The following is a 21,658-nucleotide window of genomic DNA, read 5'->3' as shown; positions in this document are numbered from 1 at the left end:
TCAAAAAAACCTTGGAAACCTCTGCCGCAATTATAAAGGTCAATATTGCATCTACTTCTGCTGCGAGGTCCATGATCATATGGCTGTAGCCAGGGAAGAGATCCTGGACTCTATTCCACTACTTAAGATGGCTACGGGATTTATGGTCGACGCTTCAGCAGGGTCAATTAGATTTGCTGCCGGGAATGGAGCTCTTTTTAGCGCATCCAGAAGGGCAATATGGCTGAAAACCTTTTCAGGGGATAGCCACTCTAAAAGCAAATTATGTGCCATCTCTTTTTCAGGACTCTGTGTATTTAGTCCGGTATTGGATGAAATACTGGAGAAAGCCTCTGATGAAAAAAAGGGATTCCCAGAAGAAAGACCTAAGAAAGTGTCATCCTTTCAGAGGCCACGTTACCAGCAGAGGATGGAATATTCTGGGAAAGGAAAGTCGGGTAGATGGAGCTACCAGAAGGGAGGTAAGACAAGAAATCTCCTTCGTGCTACAAGTGTTAACATGCGTAGACCATGACGCCAAGAAAGTGTGAGGAAGACTCCAACATTTCCACAGAGCATGGATGGAAGTTTCCAACAGTCCATGGATTCTCCAATCCATTGCAGAGGGCTACAAGATAGAATTTGAACAGATCCCACAGGGAAAATTCCACTTAATGACTCGGTCTCCTCCTCAGGTCTCCAAAAGACTACTGACAGACGTGAAAAAACTGATACTAAGGAGCAGTGATACCAGTGCCAGAGGCAGAACGGTTTCTGGGTTACTACTCCAGTCTTTTTACAATAAAAAAAAACCCGGGGGCGATTATGGCACAATTATAAATCTAAAATCTCTAAACAGATCAGTTGTATACAAAAGATTCAAGATGGAATCGATCAGGTCAACAATTCCTCTAATCAGGCAGAACATGGTGAAGGGCACAATAGACCTCAAGGAGGCATATTATCATGTTCCTATTCACCATCACAGTCAAAATATCTACAATTCGCACTAAAAGAAGGAGACACCATACTACATTACCAATTCACTTGTCTTCTGTTTGGTCTTTCCTCGACCCCACGGATCTTTACCAAACTAATGGCCGAAGTTATGACGTTTCTCAGAGAGCAAGGGATATTAATAATTAAATATCTGGACGACTTCCTCGTGTTGGCAGAGTCTCCGCAACAGCTAAGAGCCAGTCTAACCTCAACCATCCTGACCCTAAGAAATCTAGGATGGATTATAAACTGGGAAAAATCACACCTTATTCCAGAAAGAAGAAAAATCTTTTTGGGAATCCTCCTAGACTCAGAACAGCAGATGTCTTTTCTACCGGAAAAGAAACAAAGGGAGCTCAGGGACAGAATCAAGGATTTTGGGAGAAAAACAAAAGTCTCCATCCGAGAATGTATGAAAATCCTGGGTCTCATGACAGCTTCCATATCGGGAGTCAGGTGGAGCCAATTCCATTCAAGACAACTACAGCAACAAATTTTATCAACCTGGAGCAGGAAGATGAGGGATCTGGACAAGAGAATATCCTTGTCAAAAGTAACGAGGAAATCGCTAACATGGTGGTCCTCCAAGGCCAACCTACATAAAGGAGTTATGTGGAGATTAGCTTCATTCGTCACGGTCATAACCGACGCAAGCGGCAGTGGCTGGGGGGCTCACATAAACAATCAATACCTACAAGGTACCTGGCAAGAGCAGGATCTCCCCAGGTCATCAAATCTAAGAGCTTCAGGCAGTCTGGGAGGCACTGAGAAGGTGTCAAAAGCAGCTAAAAGGTCAGCATGTCAGGGTGCTGAGGGACAACATGACGACAGTGGCCTTCCTCAAACATCAGGGGTGTCCACGACATCACCAGCTGCAGTCCTTAGTGGGAAAAATTTTCCAGTGAGCAGAAAGATCCATCCTTTCATTAACAACAATCAATCAATGGGGCATTTCCCAATGGGATCTGTTCGCTACGCGGAAAAACGCAAAGGCGGAGAAAATTCTTCTCCCTCAATCCAAGAGACAGACCTACAGGGATAGACGCCTTATCTCAAAGTTGGAACATGAACCTAGCTTACGCTTTCCCTCCTTTACCTTTAATACCGTTAGTACTAAGGAAGATTCAGGAGGACCAGGCCAGGGTAATAATAATCCTACCCTTTTGGCCCAGGAGAAGCTGGTTCCCCTTACTGAAGAAGATGTTCCTGAAAGACCCAATTAATCTTCCAGAGAGACAAGATTTGCTATTCCAGGGTCCGATATACCATCCCGTTGTGAAATTTCTCCAACTTTCGGCCTGGACCCTGAAAGGCAGATCCTGAGATCTAGAGGACTGTCAGATTCTGTCATCTCAACAATGCAAAATAGTAGAAAGCCAGTGACCTCTGCAATCTACACAAAAGTTTGGAAGAAATTCTGTTCACAGTATCAGTCAACATCAGAGAGTTCAGATCCAAACTTTCCGAAAATATTGGAATTCCTACAGATGGGGTTTGAGAAAGGCCTAAGGCCCATCACCTTGAAAGTTCAGATTGCAGCATTGAATGCTTTCATGGATTATCCGCTGGCCCATCATCCAAGGGTCGAGAGGTTCATTAAGGCCACAACAAGGTTAAGACCAACAATTAAATCTTATGTCCCATCATGGAACTTAAACATGGTCCTGAGGAGTTTATGTGACGAACCTTACGAGCCCCTTTAAATAATCGAGTATAAAATTTCTCTCCCTTAAGACTGTATTCCTAGTCGCAATAACTACAGTGAGATGGATAGGGGAGATTCAGGCATTTTCAATCAAAGACCCTTACCTAAGATGACTAGACGACTGTATTATCCTCAGATTAGACTCAGCATTCTTGCCAAAGGTAGTAACCCCATTCCATATGAATCAGGAGGTGGTCTTACCCTCTTTTTGTCAGGACTACAAGAAATGATCAAGAATTAACTTTTTACTCACTAGATGTTAGGAGGGTGGTTTTACAGTACTTAAGTCACAAAGGACTGGCGTATAAACTCCAACCTGTACGCTATTACTGCTTTCGTTACACACACACACACATCATTGCAACCAAACGTAGAGTATTTAAAGGGGTTGAATAGTTTGAACACCTTTTGCTTTCTAAAATAGTTACCCAATGATGAGCGGATTGCGGGGAGTCCCACGTCTGCTGACTATCTGCTCTGTTCATTGTTAGTCACTTTTCATTGTCTTCCCCACTCGCCATGGATCCAATGTGGGCATCTTAAAAATGATTTTTCTAACCAGACAACCCCTTTTAGAGTTGTGTTTTTGGATATTTGTATCTGTATAATTCTGGGGATCAGTTTCTATCATGTAATAGAGTACAAGGGGCTGATACAAGTAAATGCAGGTACATTTGCACTCAGTTTAATTCCCATTTTATACAATGGACTATTTTAAAGTCAACTTGATGAGCAGAAGACGTGCTCAAGAGCGAAACAAATTGCTGCCAAGAGCAAGTAAAAATAGCTTCAAGGAAGAGAAAAAAACGAATGGAAGATTAAACAAAGCATTGTGAATGCTCAAAATTGCTGATCGCTAATGTAACTGGTGCCTCTACTCATTAACTGCCATTGAAAAGGTGTCCGCATAGAGCTTTAGCAAAAGCAAGGTCAGCCAGGGAGCTGTGGAAGATCACAATGTGTCAATATCTGTCCCAGGTCCACTTGCTTAATCACGAACATTAACATGTCTTCTTGTTAGTTTGAATTAAAGGGGGGACTGACCCCTGACCCACTTGTCTCTACAGAAAAGAATTCATTTTGCAAATCACATTGGTCATCTGTTTAGCTTGCATTTATCTCCTAATGAGCAATCCAAGGGTATTCTGCCTGCACACCTCTATGGTCCTGAATACAGAAAGAGCAGAAGTTGTGTATCAGGGAGGAATACATGCATTCATTTTAAAGCCTAATATATATGGAGCAGATTGATCTTATTGCCTATTATTGCATCGTACTCTATACATGGTATGTAGAGAGGAGGCCAAGCTGTGTTATTATCTGGCTGCTCTGCAGGCTAATATAATTATCCATTGGAAAACAATGTTGTTATTACATCTCTTGCATAGTAAAGATCTGTATACTTGATCATTTTGACAGGTAGATATCACTTACTACTTTTCTATGGTTTCAACATTTCCTGGTTTTCAAGAGAATCTATCACCAGGTTTTAGCTACCCCATCTGAGGGCAGAGACCCTGATTGCAGCGATGTATCTTACTGGGCTGATTGTTGTGGGTTTTTTTTGTTTGTTTTTTTAATAAAATCACTGTTTTATCTGCTGCAGATCTATCACCTGTGCTCTATATAATCCCGCCCACACCACTGATTGGCATCTTCGCTTGTACACTGTGCACAGGCAGAAATCTGCCATCGGGTTGGGGGAGGGATTTATACCGAGCTCATGAATATAGAGGCCTACATGGAGGCAGGTTTACTAGTCCTCTAGTGATAAAATCACTGTTTTATCAGCAGGAGATTATCAAAATTAGAGCAGGCATTCTAGTAAGTGATACATTGGTGGAATCAAGGTCCCTTCCCCTACATCATGCTGCTCTCAAATTGGGTGGCAAATACCTAATGACCGATTATCTTTAAATGGTCACTGTCCGTTAAACAAGCTTTGCATAAATCAAAAGTACTGATGAATAGAAGAAACTTAGTAATATGTCTTGTCAGAAAAATCTGCTTCTTTCTTCACTTATGAGCCCATTTTTCTTTGCCCCCCTTCCTCCTGCCGCCTGAACTCGCCATCAATTATAAAAATAAAATAAAACCCAGCTCATAGCCATCTTGGTCAAAGTGAGACAGACTGCCAGCTAGTGCCGTGGAGTCGGTATAAAATAAACCGACTCTGACAATATATAATAAATTGGATACAGTGGTACAATGCAGGATGTGCTGTAAATTGTTTCATAAGAATTTGGAAAAGTTCTGAAATGTCCTATAAACGTCTGTTCTATTCTTGATCTAAGGATCTAGTCTTTTAGTTGAGATGAATCTGTGCTGCACTTTATGTTCATGCTCAGTAGTGAAGCTCCCCCTCTGCAATTTAGAGGAAAAAGGCACTGGGACGGAATGCCTGTACTCATCTCAGAACTGCTAGAGTGAACAGGAAATAGCTTGATTATGATACTATAATGGTGATGAAAAGCCTGATGTTACCATTTTACTACAGTAAATGTATCACTTAAACATGAGCCATGATTGAGGGAGTTGGAGTCAGGGAAATTAAGGAGCCAGAATGGGACGTCTGGCTTACTGACTCCACAGCCCTGCTGCCAGCTCAGTTACATTTTTTTTCTTAATGCATAATTTTCCAGTAATGATGTTTGAAGAGTTGAGAAGATTTTTTTTTAGTAGTAAAATTTATACTAATTATTTATCCTCTTGTATATATTGGTGTTCTGGACTGTTTGTGTTTCTTTTTTTCTACTAATTTGTATACCAGAAAAGAACCCAAATAATAAACTATGATAAGGAAATTTAAATACTCCAAATTATCTAGGTGTCTCTCTTTATATTCTCTCTTCTGTTTTTCCTTACTTCAGTTCTTGATTCACAGCCACACAGCTCAGTATTGCTATATAATCAGTACTGGCTTAAATCCTGTGGAGGACCGTAGGCAGTCGAAATCTTGGCCCCCCTCCATCCACCCGAAAATTATTTTCTAACAGCAATTTTAATATATCTATTAAATTTTATTAAACAGAACAGAAATTAAGCAAATTACCTTTTCTGGAATATAATGAAGTTTGATTAATGTCGACCTCGGGTGTAGGCCTATACACCGCGTGCAGAATTATTAGGCAGCAAATGCGTATTTTGATCACTTTGATACTTTTTATACATGTTGTCCTACTCCAAGGCTTGAGAGCCAACTACCAATTAAGTAAATCTGGTGATGTGCATCTCTGTAATGAGGAGGGATGTTGTCTAATGACATCAACACCCTATATAAGGTGTGCTTAATTATTAGGCAACTTCCTTTCCTTTGGCAAAATGGATCAGAAGAGAGATTTGACGGGCTCTGAAAAGTCCAAAATTGTGAGATGTCTTGCAGAGGGATGCAGCAGTCTTGAAATTTCCAAACTTTTGAAGCGTGATCACCGAACAATCAAGTGATTCATGGCAAATAGCCAACAGGGTCGCAAGAAGCGTGTTGGCCAAAAAAGGCGCAAAATAACTGCCCAGGAATTGAGGAAAATGAAGCGTGAAGCTGCCAAGATGCCATTCGCCACCAGTTTTGCCATATTTCAGAGCTGCAACGTTACTGGAGTATCAAAGAGCACAAGGTGTGCAATGCTCAGGGACATGGCCAAGGTAAGGAAGGCTGAAAAAACTACCACCTTTGAACAAGAAACATAAGATAAAACGTCAAGAATGGGCCAAGAAATATCTTAAGACTGATTTTTCAAAGGTTTTATGGACTGATGAAATGAGAGTGACTCTTGATGGGCCAGAGGCTGGATCTGTAAAGGGCAGAGAGCTCCACTCCGACTCAGACGCCAGTAAGGTGGAGGTGGGGTACTGGTATGGGCTGGTATCATCAAAGATGAACTTATGGGACCTTTTCGGGTTGAGGATGGAGTGAAGCTCAACTCCCAGACCTACTGTCAGTTTCTGGAAGACAACTTCTTCAAGCAGTGGTACAGGAAGAAGTTGGTATCGTTCAAGAAAAACATGATTTTCATGCAGGACAATGCTCCATCACATGCATCCAACTACTCCACAGCGTGGCTGGCCAGTAAAGGTCTAAAAGAAGAAAAAATAATGACATGGCCCCCTTGTTCACCTGATCTGAACCCCATAGAGAACATGTGGTCTATCATAAAATGTGAGATCTACAGGGAGGGAAAACAGTTCACCTCTCAGAACAGTGTCTGGGAGGCTGTGGTGGCTGCTGCACGCAATGTTGATCGAAAACAGATCAAGCAACTGACAGAATCTATGGATGGAGGCTGCTGAGTGTCATCATAAAGAAAGGTGGCTATATTGATCACTAATTTTTTAGGTTTTTGTTTTTGCATGTCAGAAATGTTTATTTCTAAATTTTGTGCACTGATATTGGTTTTCCTGGGGAAAATAAACAAGTGAGATGGGATTATATTTGGTTTTTATTAAGTTGCCTAATAATTCGGCACAGTAATGGTTACCTGCACAAACAGATATCCTCCTAAGATAGCCAAATCTAAAAAAAAAAAAAACACTCCAACTTCCAAAAATATTAAGCTTGGAGATTTATGAGTCTTTTGGGTTGATTGAGTACATAGTTGTTGATCAATAATAAAAATAATCCTCTAAAATACAACTTGCCTAATAATTCTGCACACAGTGTATATACTCGTCTGTGTTCCTATAGCTTCTACTCATGAATATTATATTATGATCTAGAGTCGGTGATAAACTTGTGGCTAATTCCCAATCCCCATTCTGGTCAATCACACAGTTGCCACGCCCGCTTGTATAGATGCCCCACCTCTACTACTCGTGAATTCTTGAATATACCTGGCAACGACTGATGCATCATTTCACTGCCCTTGCTGTAATGTTCACATTGAAGCTCCGTTGCTCCAGCTGGCCTCCAATGTCATCTGGCCGGGCCAGCACGCTGATTGTCAATTTCCTTCAATATCCATTCAATATTATTTTTCATCTGTTGCATGGGGGCCCGTAAAAAATGTGGGGCTTGTAGGCTGGTGCCTACTATGCTGTATTGGCAATGCGTGACTGTATATATATAATTTTCTCCATGCTACTGCTTCTGTCTGTGATTTAGAGAAAGAACAGGATTTCCTTATGTCTCTGTGTGCTGTGTGTGTGAAATATATCAAAGCAGCTATTCTCCACCCAGCAGCTCAGAGAGAACTGAAAATTAGAGACAGAGCCTCTAGAGCGGAATACTGGTAAAAATTACCGGATACAGGTGATATAATCTCCATAAATAGTGTTATACTTCATGTACACTCACATGACAGCTTATTCTGAAAACTAACATGAAATAACTGGTATGATTTAATACCTCCCAAGAGCAATTATTCACTCAAGATATTTCTTCATCAGCATCTATGCATAATATAGCAAAAGTGCACAGATAAATATGGACATGAAAGACTGTTTTTACTATGTTTTAGTTCCTTGGTCCTGTTCACATATGTCAAGTTTGACTTGGATTTCAGCGTAGCATCTGATGATTTTCCACATCCCATGCGTGTCAATACAGTTTGCACAACCCTGGTATATGCAACAGAAATATATCGTCATGCATTTATGCTACTCATGTCTGGAAATTCAGAGGATTAGCCCCATCAAGTGACAGTGGGGCTAATCCTCCTGTGGATCTGCTGCACACATCCACATATACTTTTGTTGTGGATTTTCACTTTGGATTTCTCTACTTTCATTGTAAAAGCTGTGGAAACCAGATTGAGGATGAGTGGGTGAAATCTTTGAAAAATTCTGCGTGCAACATGTAAATTATGTTGTGTATTATTTTCAAGGCCACCGTGGAAATTTCCATCCCATGAGGACCCGGATTAAATGTCAGTTTTGGATTGACGTAGGGGTTCAGATGGCACATTGATGGCTGCCTACCTTGGGGGGTTACAAAAAAAAGAGTATGTGAGTTTAGCAAAACCCCAGACTTGGTGAGAGTGGGTCGTGAAGCAGTAACTCTTATTGAGTCTTTTATTAGTAAGCTAGATGGAGGCCCGATGCAACCGCATCGGGAGGTCGGTAATGTCACGATGGCGACAGGTTTTGCAGCTTTGAGAATCTCTCCCCCCCCCCCCCCATGTGCTCACCCACCTAACCACTCTCTCTTTCCCCCATGTGCTGACTTCTCCCGTCTGTGCTCTCTTCTTTGACCTGTCTACCCCATATGCTATCCCCCTTGTCTGCTATCTCTCTCCTTCCTGTGCTGTGTTCTCCCCTCACGTGCTGTCCCGTTTGAGCTGTCTCCCCCCTGTGATCTGTCTCTCTCCCCCGTCTGCTGTCTTCTCCTCTCATGTGATCTCTTCTTTGACCTGTGTACCCCATGTGCTTTCCCCCTTGTCTGCTCTCTCTCTCCACCCCTATGCTGTTTTCTTCCCTCATGTGTTCTCCGTCACGCATCTGCCACCGGGATCAGCCGAATGATTCACTGCGCCTGCGTGGAATTCGCGCAGGCGCAGTAAATCAGACCGCCGCCATCTTTGTGCAGGCAGATAGCGGCGGTCAAATTAAAACTGCGCATGCACTCCTCCTGTACAAAGATGGTGGCGGTCAGTGAATCAGTCGGCTGATCCTGGCGGCAGCGTGTAAGGCGTGTTCGCGACGGTTTTCTGCTGTTGGTACCGCGCAAGAGGCTGGTACCAACAGCGGTTTCCATATTGAGACACCCATCACTTGGGTGTCCCAATATGGCGGTCAATGAACTTCCGCCGCTTGGAATTCTGGGATCCGGACACATCTGGACGGAAGCGGATGTGAAGACATTACAAGGTAAGTATGTTATAGAAGTTCTATGAGAATTACATGTGAGGAAAGGGTTCAGAAGCAATCGTGGATATATTTTGACAATTTTTTTTTCACACTTCTCCTAGTTAAAATTAGAAATGTTTACAGTGAATATTTCAGATGCTTGCATGAATCGGAAAAGTTTTGTGCACCATTTTTCAAATGAGTTTTTGCAGTAATTCCAGGGATTTAGTTTAGGACTAGAAGAGACCATGAACTTGCCCTTTTAATTTTTTTCCATCATGAAAATCTGCAGGGTTTAATTTTTAGATCTTGCTTCTTACTCTTTTGTTCAAGTAGAGAGTGAACTCCTGTACACCTGATAAAATAATTCTGTCTGCCCGGCTGCTTTTTATTTATGATATCAGGAAAAGAGCAATGTTTTGTTGCTGCTGTGGTCAAAACAGAAGAGACCCTGCTTGTTCACAAGTGCCCAAAGCCTGCAGATAAGAGGTGCAAAATAATGGAGTACAATAGAAAGAGAGTGCGGTAATTATTTGTGGCTTGTCAAATGCAGACCTTTCAGGCCCCCAGTGATTTAAATCTTGGGAGTCTGCACAATTCAGTAGACTAACCCAAGCTACCATCAGAGGAATCTAACCGGGATCCTGCGACATCGCTGAAATTGCTTCAGTTTGTCATGCAGTGGGCACGCCAGCTCCACACAATATCATTTACTTGCAAATGGCCCTGGCTCTTGAGCCCTCTGGTATCTGACTCCTGGCCTGCAATTTGTCATGTTAGTGGCATTATCAGTGTGCGGTTATTTTAATACACCCTGATTGTTCGGGGAAACAAAGAATATCTGACACGCGGAGATTGAACAAAACAAACTTGAAAAGACCTTACTATGACCAGTCATGGATAAACCAGGTGAGCTCAAGACGTTACAAAGAAATATGTTACATTAGTTTCACCACAGTAATCTTTCCAAAGTCACGATCATTTAAAAAAAGGGATCCTTGTGGTAAACGAGCTGCATGAAGGGATTTACTCCTGATTATTAAATCATTCTTAGTCAATTCTGACTACACCTATTTCTAGCGTATTTAAAATGAATAAAAATAAATCCCACACTGTACTTAAAGGTTATCACAGGGACAAAAGCCAATATAGTCAGATTCAGCTTAAAACAGTGTTTTGTAATATTAATCTTTTTTTTTTGTTGTTGATGTCATTCTGGCTGAGTAAAACTGTTTTAGGCAAAAATGGAAGCTGGCACGTCTAGGCGGGCTGCGCTGCGGAATGAAGAGCCTTGGGATTCCAAAACGGTTTTTATAATACCAACGTGGTTCTGTGCTGGACTGGCACCTTACTTAAGGTATAAAAACTTTTGAGACAGGTGCTGGTCCAGCACAGAAACATGTTGGTAAGAATGAAAAACCGTTTTGGAATCCCAAGGCTCTTCATTCCCGCAGCGAAGCCCGCCTAAACGTGCCAGCTTCCATTTTTGCAATTCTAGTTGTGGAAGAGCCTTTTCCTCCATCCACGGGGCAGCAGCAGCTTACCACACCTTTATAGGTGAGTGCTACCATCGATTATACCTATCCCTTACCAAACAGCACTGCCCTATTTTGTATGCGCCTCTGTCCCTCTCCAGAGCTTCTAAAACTGTTTTAGGCCTCATTCAGACATCAGTGTTTTTCAGTGCCATCAATGTTTTCGATCCTTATGTAATCAGTATTTTTCCACAAATGGATAATTAAATTACAAAACTTTTTCAATCCTTTGCAATGTTAAAGGGAACTTGTCACGAGAAAAAAAACGCTATTAGGCCATGTGCCCACGATGCAGAAATGCTCAGGATTTTTTCCTGAGCGTTTTTGCATCTCCCTGGCAGAAAAAAATGCATGCTTATTGTACATGCGGATTGTACATGCGTTTTCCTGCCAGGGACATGCGGATGTGAAGCGTTCTTCACTTGCATTTCCGCATGCGGGTTGACAAGCGCTTTCCAAGCGATTTTAGCATCACTTGGAAAGTGCTTGTCAACTTGGTCACACTATATAAATCCATGCAACCGGCATGGATTTATATAGTGTGACCGAAAGAATGTCAAAAAATAAAAAAACAAATGTATACTTACCCTCCGATGGCCCGCGCTGTCTTGCTTCACTGTCCCTGCTGCCGGCAGCGGTAGACTGAAGGACCTGCCGACGTCAGCGTCGCGTGACCCGTCACATGACCCTGACGTCAGCGCAGGTCCTTCATTCCATCGTGATCTGCCGGCATGAGACGAGGAGCGCACCCCGGGCCATCAGAAGGTAAATATATATTTATTTTTTATTTTATTCTTTTTTTTACAGTTTGCTATGGTACCCAGGTCCAGAGGAGAGTCTCCTCTTCTCTAGACCTGGGTACCATCCGCACATTGGAATGCACATCTACATATACAGTGATACGTAATCATGCGATCTAATGCAAGTCAATGGCGGCGAAAACGCAGCACTTCCGCAAAATAATTGGTAGTGCTGCATTTTTTTCCGCAATGATAATCCGCAGCGGAAATTTCCGCAGCATGTGCACAGGACATGCGGATTATCATTGGGGAACATGGCAGGCCTTCTACCATGCGTTTTTTAAGCGTTTCTGCAGCGTTTTTGCCGCTACGGAAACGATTAAAAAACGCATCGTGGGCTCACAGCCTAAACCTGCAGCTATGGGGTCAATAGCGTTACTAACCTGCCCGGTGCCTGCACTTACCCGAATGGTCCAGGGAGAAAATGAACTTTATTCACCCAGCAACATTCCGGTTTCGGTACCGGTGGTGCGGTTACAGCAACCGCACTGTATACTCAGAGTGGCGATTGAACCCGTGTGGCGCCGCTCCCCGTGACTGAAACCCGAATGCTGCCAGGGGAATAAAGTTAATTTTCTCCCCACTACGTTCGGGTAAGTGCAGGCACCGGGCAGGTTAATAACTCTATTAACCTGCAGATTAACCCCATATCGTGGTGACAGGTTCCCTTTAAACACGAACATCAGACAGATGACACACAGATGCCATCCATGTTCTGTCTGTGTTTTCACAGACCAATAGACTTGTATTGGCACTTTTTATCTGGGCTGCCAGAAAAAAAAAATGGACATTTCTGCATGTTTTTTTTGTTTGCACACCAGGACTGTGGAGTCAGTAAGCCAAACCTCCAACTCCGACTCCTCAATTTCCCTGACTTCCGACTCCACGCCTCTGACTCCACAGCCCTGCCTCACTACTGAGCGTGTACATAAAGTGCAGCACAGATTCATCTCAACTAAGAGCCGAGATCCTTAGATCAGGAACAGAACAGACATTTATAGGACACTTCATAACTTTCCCAAATTCTTATGAAAAAAAATACAGCACATCCTGCATTGTACGACTGTTTCCAATTTATTATATATTTTAGTAGTCGGAGTTGGTCCATTTTATACCGACACCGACTACACAGCCCTGATGGACACACTGTCCATGAAAAAAACACAGACATGTGAAAAGCAGCATAGTTTACAATGGGTATGTGTTTGGTCCATGAAAACCACAGAACACGTAAGTGAAAAAGGATGTCTGAATGAGTCCTTAAAGAGAACCTGTCAGCATGCTTTAGTAATATAAAAACATGGCAATAATGGCACTGTAATACTCAAACATTACACCTTTAGGTTGGGTCTTCTCCTCCTGTTCCGGGCCCTCCACCTGCCTCCGGTGTTTCAATGACTGGTCACTGAGTTTTTCAATTACCGGCCTCCTGTTTGAAATTTTGCGCTACCATTGTCCTTGATGTGGGCGGCACATACGCACTTTGATTTCACTGCTGGTCTTCAATAAAATGGCATCAGAGGTGGTGCATGTGCTGATCGATATCTTAGCTCAATGACTTGGTCCCCGGTGGCTTTTAACATTTCTTTCTCTGAAACACCACAACGTCAAACATACATGGCTGAAATCTTACAGTCAGTGCCTGATACAATGCTGCCTGTGGATCGGGCAGCATGTATCGGCTTCAGGCGGTGTGTATCAGCTGTAAGGTTCCCTTTAAAGGAAGCCTGTCCTTATATTCATAGCCCCAAAACCGCAACCATTGCACGTTATACAAGATGATAATGGGTTTCATAAAAAGGTACTGATTGAACTGTCCCTTGCAGCATAAAGAAGATAGTAAAGTTATAAAGTAGTGAACACTTCCGGTGAAGTCATGTAGGTGGTCCTGGTCTTAATTGATGCCCGCCACGCTGGGCTACCTCCTCACAAGCCAGTTTGTCATCTGGTGCATGGACAGTAAATAAGTGACTGATCACTGGCAGGCTCACAGACCATTAATGGGGCAGCAGTCTTCATGTGTGGCCATGTAACTCCATTTAATAGCAACTGCAGCTAGGAAAGATGGAGTTATGGCGCCGTAAGGGTCCCAGTGTTGAGACCCTTAGTGATCAGACATTTATCACAAATATGGTAGAATGGTGTAAATATCTTTTCTGGGGAATCTCTTTTAAGGATTTTAATATACAATTTTTATGTCCAAATGGACTCTCTCAGGGAATGTCAGAGCTCATATTATTTTACAGTTGATAAAGCCTGATCTATACATCATTTTTTTGTTCTGAAATCTATAATTGATTGCACTATGAAGTACCAGCACGGCCTGCAGAATCCTGCTGACATCAATCGATTAGCGCGGAGGTGTTAATGCTAGTGATTTCATTCAGAGAACATTTAAAATGTCAGTAATCTGTTGCTAAAATCTGTCAGATCATGGGCTCTTGTTATATCGTACATGCAGTCTCTGATTAACAAGCTGCTCTCACCGGATTTAGTGCAAACCTTTTCACGCTTGCAGTCATGTGAAGGATGAGGAATAGCTTGCCGTCAGCGCCATGTGCAGCAATGTGGAAGACATGGGAAGGTTTTAATATTTTATTTTTGCTTTTCTGTTTGTCCAGCCTCTGTGGAATTTAACTAAGCCCCCTGCACCAAAGATTTAACTCCCCCCTGATCTCACCGTGTAGCGTAAAATGGCAGCTAAGTGACCAGAAGGTTCCCTGAAGCTAACAAAATAATTTTCTTGTCAACGTCGATCCCATTCTTTTTTTTTCTTTGGCAGATAATTATATTTTTATTGTTTTAATGAGCAGTTAGGAATTCTATTTCCTGTTCCTGGAGAAAAAAAAGGTTAATTCTCCAAAGAAGAGGAGGCTTTTTTAACATGACGACCAGAAATCTGTGGAACAACCGACTCAGCAGATGGTCAGAGTCAGAACAGTCTGTGATTTACAGCAAACCTCAGGAGATGAGATGGTCACAGCCAGAACAGTCGGTGCTTTACTGCTGACCTCAGGAGATGGTCACAGCTAGAACAGTCGGTGGTTTACAGCCTATCTCAGGATGGTCACAGCCAGAACAGTCTTTGGTTTACAGCTGACCTCAGGAAATGGTCACAGCAAGAACAGTCGCTGGTTTACAGCCAACCTCAGAAGATGGTCACAGCCAGAACAGTCGGTGGTTTGCAGCCAACCTCAGAAGATGGTCACAGGCAGAACAGTCGGTGGTTTACAGCCAACCTCAGAAGATGGTCACAGCCAGAACAGCCGGAGGTGTACAGCCGACCTCAGCAGATGGTCACAGCCAGAACAGCCGGAGGTGTACAGCTGACCTCAGCAGATGGTCACAGCCAGAACAGTTGGAGGTGTACAGCCGACCTCAGCAGATGGTCACAGCCAGAACAGTTGGAGGTGTACAGCCGACCTCAGCAGATGTTCACAGACAGAACAGTTAGAGGTGTACAGCCGACCTCAGCAGATGTTCACAGCCTGAACAGTTAGAGGTGTACAGCCGACCTCAGCAGATGTTCACAGCCTGAACAGTCGGTAGTTTGCAAAAGCGTTTAGATACATGTACAAAAAAAATCGCATAAATACTTATGAAAAAGTTGTAAACTTCTTAATTTGAATGTTGAACCTGCCAATCGACATTTTGGATCAGGAGGGAAAAACTTGCTTTTTAGGGCAGCCTGGATCATGCGTCATGGATGTACCTGCTCCCTTTATCATCTCCCATTCCTCCTTTGACCTTGATGAACATCTATTTTTTTCAGCTGTACTAACAATGGAACTACATAAAATGCATTTTTCATCATCTGGGAGGTTTGCTATATCTTAACACATTTGTGTCTAGATCTTCTCTAATATCCAACAAGCATAAATGAAACCCCAAAGGACATATTGAAAGATATTCTAGATTTTTTTATGTCAAGAAATCACTCGTTGGTCTGCTACTTGGGCCTTTCTAGCCGCTATGAAATTACTAATCCTAATAAACCCAGAGCGCTTCAGGACACGTGGGAGTTAATGGGCGCTGGTTGCAAATCGTTTCATAGGGCCCTGTGTTCCTGGTATAAGTTGTTCTTTTGGTATAAGGTGGGCTTGCATGTGTCTGAATACCTTCTATTTAACTCTATATAACCACAAATTAAGAATAGATATGAAATGCCAGAAAACGAGAAGTGAAATACAAAGTCCAAGATTAAAAGATATGTTTATTGAATTTAAATTGAATATTTTAAATATTCAATTTATTCATGTTTAGTGAATTTAAATATAATACTCAGATAAATAATATAAAGGATATAAATACAGGAGTGCCTCAGAAAAAAGGACCACTTTAAATGCAGTATAAAGTGGTATTTGAGGATGTAAAAAGAGAATATTACCTACAAACTAGTTTTCCAGCTGCAGCTAAGTAGATGAAATAGACACCGTATCCCTCCACACTGACGCACGTTTCGCTATGCTTCTTCCTGGGGGCGTGTCCTCAGGAAGAATCACAGCGAAACGTGCATTGGGGTGGAGAGACATTGTCATTTTTTATTTACTTTGCAGCAGCTGGAAAATTAGTTTGTAGGTAATATTCTCTTTTTTACATTCTCAAATTACATCCTCAAATACCACTTTATGCTGCATCCTGCCTTCACATCGTATGCACTTTTAATCAGCTATTGAGCATCCTCCTATGTTTTGGTAATAGGCACTATTGCTGGTTCATGCACTATTATTTTGTGACTATATCTTTCCTTCATCGACATTCTCCGTGGTCCCTTTTATTGAGGCACTCCTGTATTTATATATTTTGTGTTATGTATCTGTGTATTTTATATTTAAATTCAATAAACATATATCTTTTAATCTTGGATTCTGCATTTCACTTCTCGTTTTCTGGAATTTAATTTCTGTTCCTAGTTTGTGATTACATACTCTATGGTGAAGTGTTTATCTGTCACACTCCTACAGATCCATCAACATCTTTGTTGTTGATGTTAACTTCTATTTTACTCTGTAGGAATATGTAGGCTGCTGCACTCACAAAATTAAGACCACTAGATTTATATGTCACACGTAATATTTTATAGCTCCTGGACATCAGGTTTCGTTTTTAACTTGGTCTCCAAATTTTATCATGCTACTGAAAATGACAAGTAAAAATCCTGAAGTGAAATTGAGTGCAGGCAGATATAAGCTTCCTCCTTTATGGCAAATATTCCATTTTCACATTTGGTCACTTACTAATAAAATAAAAATGCAACTCTGTTACACAGTAGCTGTACTCACATGTACATGCATTATTATAACTAATTTGCAGGCCTGATATAGCTGGTGTGTTTGGGCCGGCGTCAGCACCCGGGCAAGTGCCGGGGCCCTGAGCAGGCGCAGGGGCCCACTCACTGTCGGGGACCCCTGCACGCTATGAGACCCGTGAGCGGAGGAGAGCGGTGCCAGTGCCAGCCCCCCCCCCCGCTTGCTCAGGGCCCCGGCACAATACTACAATACCCGGTGCCTCTGCAGCAGCTCCGGTCTCTTCCGCGGCTGCTGCACTGTGATGTCTCAGGTCAGAGGGCGCGGTGACGTCTTTCCACCGCGCCCTCTCCTGAGCCGTCACAGCGCAGAGCGGGAAGACGCCGGCGACGCTGGAGTCCAGAGCAGCGGCAGCAGGTGAGGAGAAGTGAGGTATTTGTTTTTTTGTTTTTTAATATATGGAGGCGTGGGGCATTATAAGGGGGGGGAGAGATGACATCCTGCATGGGGCATTATAAGGGGGGAGAGATGACATCCTGCATGGGGCATTATAAGGCATTATAAGGGGGGGGGTGACATCCTGCATGGGGCATTATAAGGGGGGGGTGACATCCTGCATAGAGCATTGTATGGGGGGAGGTGACATCCTGCATGGGGCATTATAAGGGGGGTGACATCCTGCATGGGGCATTATAAGGGGGGGTGACATCCTGCAAGGGGCATTATTAGGGGGGGTTAAACATCCTGCATGGGGCATTATAAGGGGGGTGACATACTGCATGGGCCATTATAAGAGGGGGTGACATCCTGCATGGGCCATTATAAGGGGGTGACATCCTAAATGGGGCATTATAAGGGAGGGGAGAGGTGACATCCTGCATGGGGCATTATGTGGGGGAAACAGCCTGCATGGGGCATTATGTGGGGGGAACAGCCTGCATGGGGCATTATGTGGGGGGAACTGCCTGCATGGGGCATTATTTTGGGGCCAGTATTCTGTATGGAGCATTATAAGGGGGCCAGTATTTTGTACAGAGCGTAATATGGGGGTCAGTATCCTGCATGGAGCATTATTTGGGGGCCAGTATTCTGTATGGAGCATTATAAGGGGGCCAGTGTTCTGTACAGAGCGTAATATGGGGGTCAGTATCCTGCATGGAGCATTATTTGGGGTCCAGTATTCTGTATGGAGCATTATAAGGGGGCCAGTATCCTGTACAGAGCGTAATATGGGGGCCAGTATCCTGTATGGAGCATTTTATGGGGTCCAGTATTCTGTATGGAGCATTATAAGGGGGCCAGTATCCTGTACAGAGCATAATATGGGGGCCAGTATCCTGTATGGAGCATATTATTCTGTATGGAGCGATTCGCCGGTTTCTGAGCTGTTGTGGAATTTACAATAGATATCGGTCATGTAATGTAAGAAGTGAAATCTTCAGCATTGTACAATATATATATTTCTCTGCTGTATCTGTGCATCATGAATCGTGGTATGTGTTAAAGGGGCCCACAGAGACTCTTTCGCCCGGGGCCCAAGAAAACCTGGAGGCGGCCCTGTGTGTTTACTTTGAAAATCCATGTAACAATGGCTGTTTATTGTTTAAAATCTTTCCTCACCCACCTGATTGACAGCTCCTCAGTGTGCCTCCTCTTCTGTTGCTGATATCTCACACTGCTCAGTACAAGCTGCAGCCGTCAGTCAGTTGGGCTGGGTGAGTAAGGGCTGATTTCCTTTAGGCTCATAAACTTTTTCACTCTTCAGCTGGACTTACTTTATTATCAGGATTATACAGCCATTCTGACAAGGATTACCAAAGTAAGTACATCAGCTTCATCAGGTCTATTGTAAAATCTCGGAATAGAACCTCTATAATGTCTGTAGTTGGAAGCAGAAGAGCCGGTGGAGCTGGGGCGTTGAAAGCCAGTGACAATTAGTAAGTTGTGAGGATTTGTATAACATACCATATATTCTGTGATATGAAGCATTATTATCTGTGTCAATGATATCAATCAACACGGTCAGTGACACAGAAAATAGTTTTTGGCGGTGCGGGTCGGATGGGGGAGGTGTTAAAATAGTTTTTTTTTCTACTTAGCAGACTTAGTTATTATTTTTTTTTATTATTTTTTTTTTTTTACTTTTTTAATTCATGAGGGTCACTACTAGCAGTGACGTTTACATGGGATTGCTGGGCGGACACCGGTGATGGCCTGTGTCCTGTCAATCAATAGACTTTTGGAAATCTGTGAGGTTATTCAGTCCTCATTATTGGCTCTGTCAATGGCTTAAATGCAGGAGGAAATTTCTGACCATTTCATCTCTTTAAAAGAACCTGTCAGGTAAGAGAAAATACTTTTTGCTTGCAGTCCTAGTGGTAATCTGCAGATAAATAGCCTTTTAAACATGTTTGGCTGTCTAATTGGAAGAGAAAATGAAGTTCTATTCTCCCTGCATCCTCACAGGGATTGGGCGAGGCAGGGAGGTGTTATAGTCCACACTCACTATGATGTATATTAATCCCCGGCACACTGAGTGACAGTCTGCTCTGCACACACAAGCTGGGAGGAGCGATCACTCCATGCTCACTGTATAGTCAGAGGAGACTGTTCACTGCTCCACCTTATGACTGGCTGTCTAATTGGAAGAGAAAATGAAGTTTTATTTTCCTTGCCGCCTTTCATTTCCAAACATGCTTAAAAACCTATTTGCCTACAGATTATCACTATGTCTGCAGGTAAATAGCTTTATTTTTAGCTGACGGATTCCCTTTAATGGCACGATGATCATCCGAACTGGAAGATGACTGATTTATCATCAGAGGAATGAAAAGAAAACTTGACGCCATTTACATACATACAAGATAATGATTGAAGGGGTTTGTCCAAACTCAGAAAACGTGGCTGCCTCCTTCCAGAAACAGTGCCCACACATGATCAGCTTTTTCATACCGTGATGTAACTCTACACTGTGTGCCGAATTATTAGGCAAATGAGTATTTTGATCACATGATACTTTTTATACATGGTGTCCTACTCCAAGCTACATAGGCTTGAGAGCCAACTACCAATTAAGTAAATCTGGGGATGTGCATCTCTGTAATGAGGAGGGGTGTTGACTAATGACATCAACACCCTATATAAGGTGTGCTTAATTATTAGGCAACTTTCTTTCCTTTGGCAAAATGGGTCAGAAGAGAGATTTGATGGGCTCTGAAAAGTCCAAAATTGTGAGATGTCTTGCAGAGGGATGCAGCAGTCTTGAAATTTCCAAACTTTTGAAACGTGATCACCGAACAATCAAGTGATTCATGGCAAATAGCCAACAGGGTCGCAAGAAGCGTGTTGGCCAAAAAAGGCACAAAGTAACTGCCCATGAATTGAGGAAAATGAAGCGTGAAGCTGCCAAGATGCCATTCGCCACCAGTTTTGCCATATTTCAGAGCTGCAACGTTACTGGAGTATCAAAAACCACAAGGTGTGCAATACTCAGGGACATGGCCAAGGTAAGGAAGTCTGAAAAATGACCACCTTTGAACAAGAAACATAAGATAAAACGTCAAGAATGGGCCAAGAAATATCTTAAGACTGATTTTTCAAAGGTTTTATGGACTGATGAAATGAGAGTGACTCTTGATGGGCCAGAGGGTGGATCAGTAAAGGGCAGAGAGCTCCACTCCGACTCAGACGCCAGTAAGGTGAAGGTGGGGTATTGGTATGGGCTGGTATCATCAAAGATGAACTTGTGGGACCTTTTTTGGTTGAGGATGGAGTGAAGCTCAACGCCTAGACCTACTGCCAGTTTCTGGAAGACAACTTCTTCAAGCAGTGGTACAGGAAGAAGTCGGTATCGTTCAAGAAAAACATGATTTTCATGCAGGACAATGCTCCATCACATGCATCCAACTACTCCACAGCGTGGCTGGCCAGTAAAGGTCTAAAAGAAGAAAAAATAATGACATGGCCCCCTTGTTCACCTGATCTGAACCCCATAGAGAACCTGTGGTCCATCATAAAATGTGAGATCTACAGGGAGAGAAAACAGTACACCTCTCGGAACAGTGTCTGGGAGGCTGTGGTGGCTGCCGCATGCAATGTTGATCGAAAACAGATCAAGCAACTGACAGAATCTATGGATGGAAGGCTGTTGAGTGTCGTCATAAAGAAAGGTGGCTATATTGATCACTAATTTTTATTGGTTTTTGATTTTGCATCTCAGAAATGTTTATTTCTAAATTTTGTGCCCTGATATTGGTTTACCTGGTGAAAATAAACAAGTGAGATGGGATTATATTTGGTTTTTATTAAGTTGCCTAATAATTCGGCACAGTAATAGTTACCTGCACAAACAGATATCCTCCTAAGATAGCCAAATCTAAAAAAAAAAAACACTCCAACTTCCAAAAATATTAAGCTTGAATATTTATGAGTCTTTTGGGTTGATTGAGAACATAGTTGTTGATCAATAATAAAAATAATCCTCTAAAATACAACTTGCCTAATAATTCTGCACACACTGTATGTCACAGTGAGGGTGGGAATGTATGGCGTGGGCTCAGGAGCTGTACCTGCCAGTTGTATCACACAGCCGGCATCTGCTTGTAACAGCAGGTT

General features: G+C 42.7%; 1 protein-coding gene across 4 annotated transcripts in view; it reads left to right on the top strand.

Annotated features, from left to right (window-relative positions):
- Positions 1 to 21,658, top strand: part of SNX24 (sorting nexin 24) — a 187,432-nt gene that overhangs the window by 49,843 nt on the left and 115,931 nt on the right. For 2 of the 4 annotated variants that reach the window (XM_073676834.1, XM_073676826.1), the window contains exon 2: positions 285 to 461. The exons of the other annotated variants lie outside the window; for them this stretch is intronic. In XM_073676834.1, coding sequence (XP_073532935.1) covers positions 312 to 461 — 150 coding nt within the window. In that variant the 5' untranslated portion in view covers positions 285 to 311. The remainder of the gene's footprint in view (positions 1 to 284; positions 462 to 21,658) is intronic. 4 annotated transcript variants of the gene reach the window in all.

This window comes from Phyllobates terribilis, unplaced genomic scaffold (genome assembly GCF_046119375.1).
Source record: "Phyllobates terribilis strain yellow unplaced genomic scaffold, ASM4611937v1 Scaffold_1__5_contigs__length_1240528914, whole genome shotgun sequence".
Taxonomy (NCBI): Eukaryota; Metazoa; Chordata; class Amphibia; order Anura; family Dendrobatidae; genus Phyllobates; species Phyllobates terribilis.
Note: the sequence above shows the minus strand (reverse complement) of the source record. Positions and strands in the feature narration are given on the sequence as shown.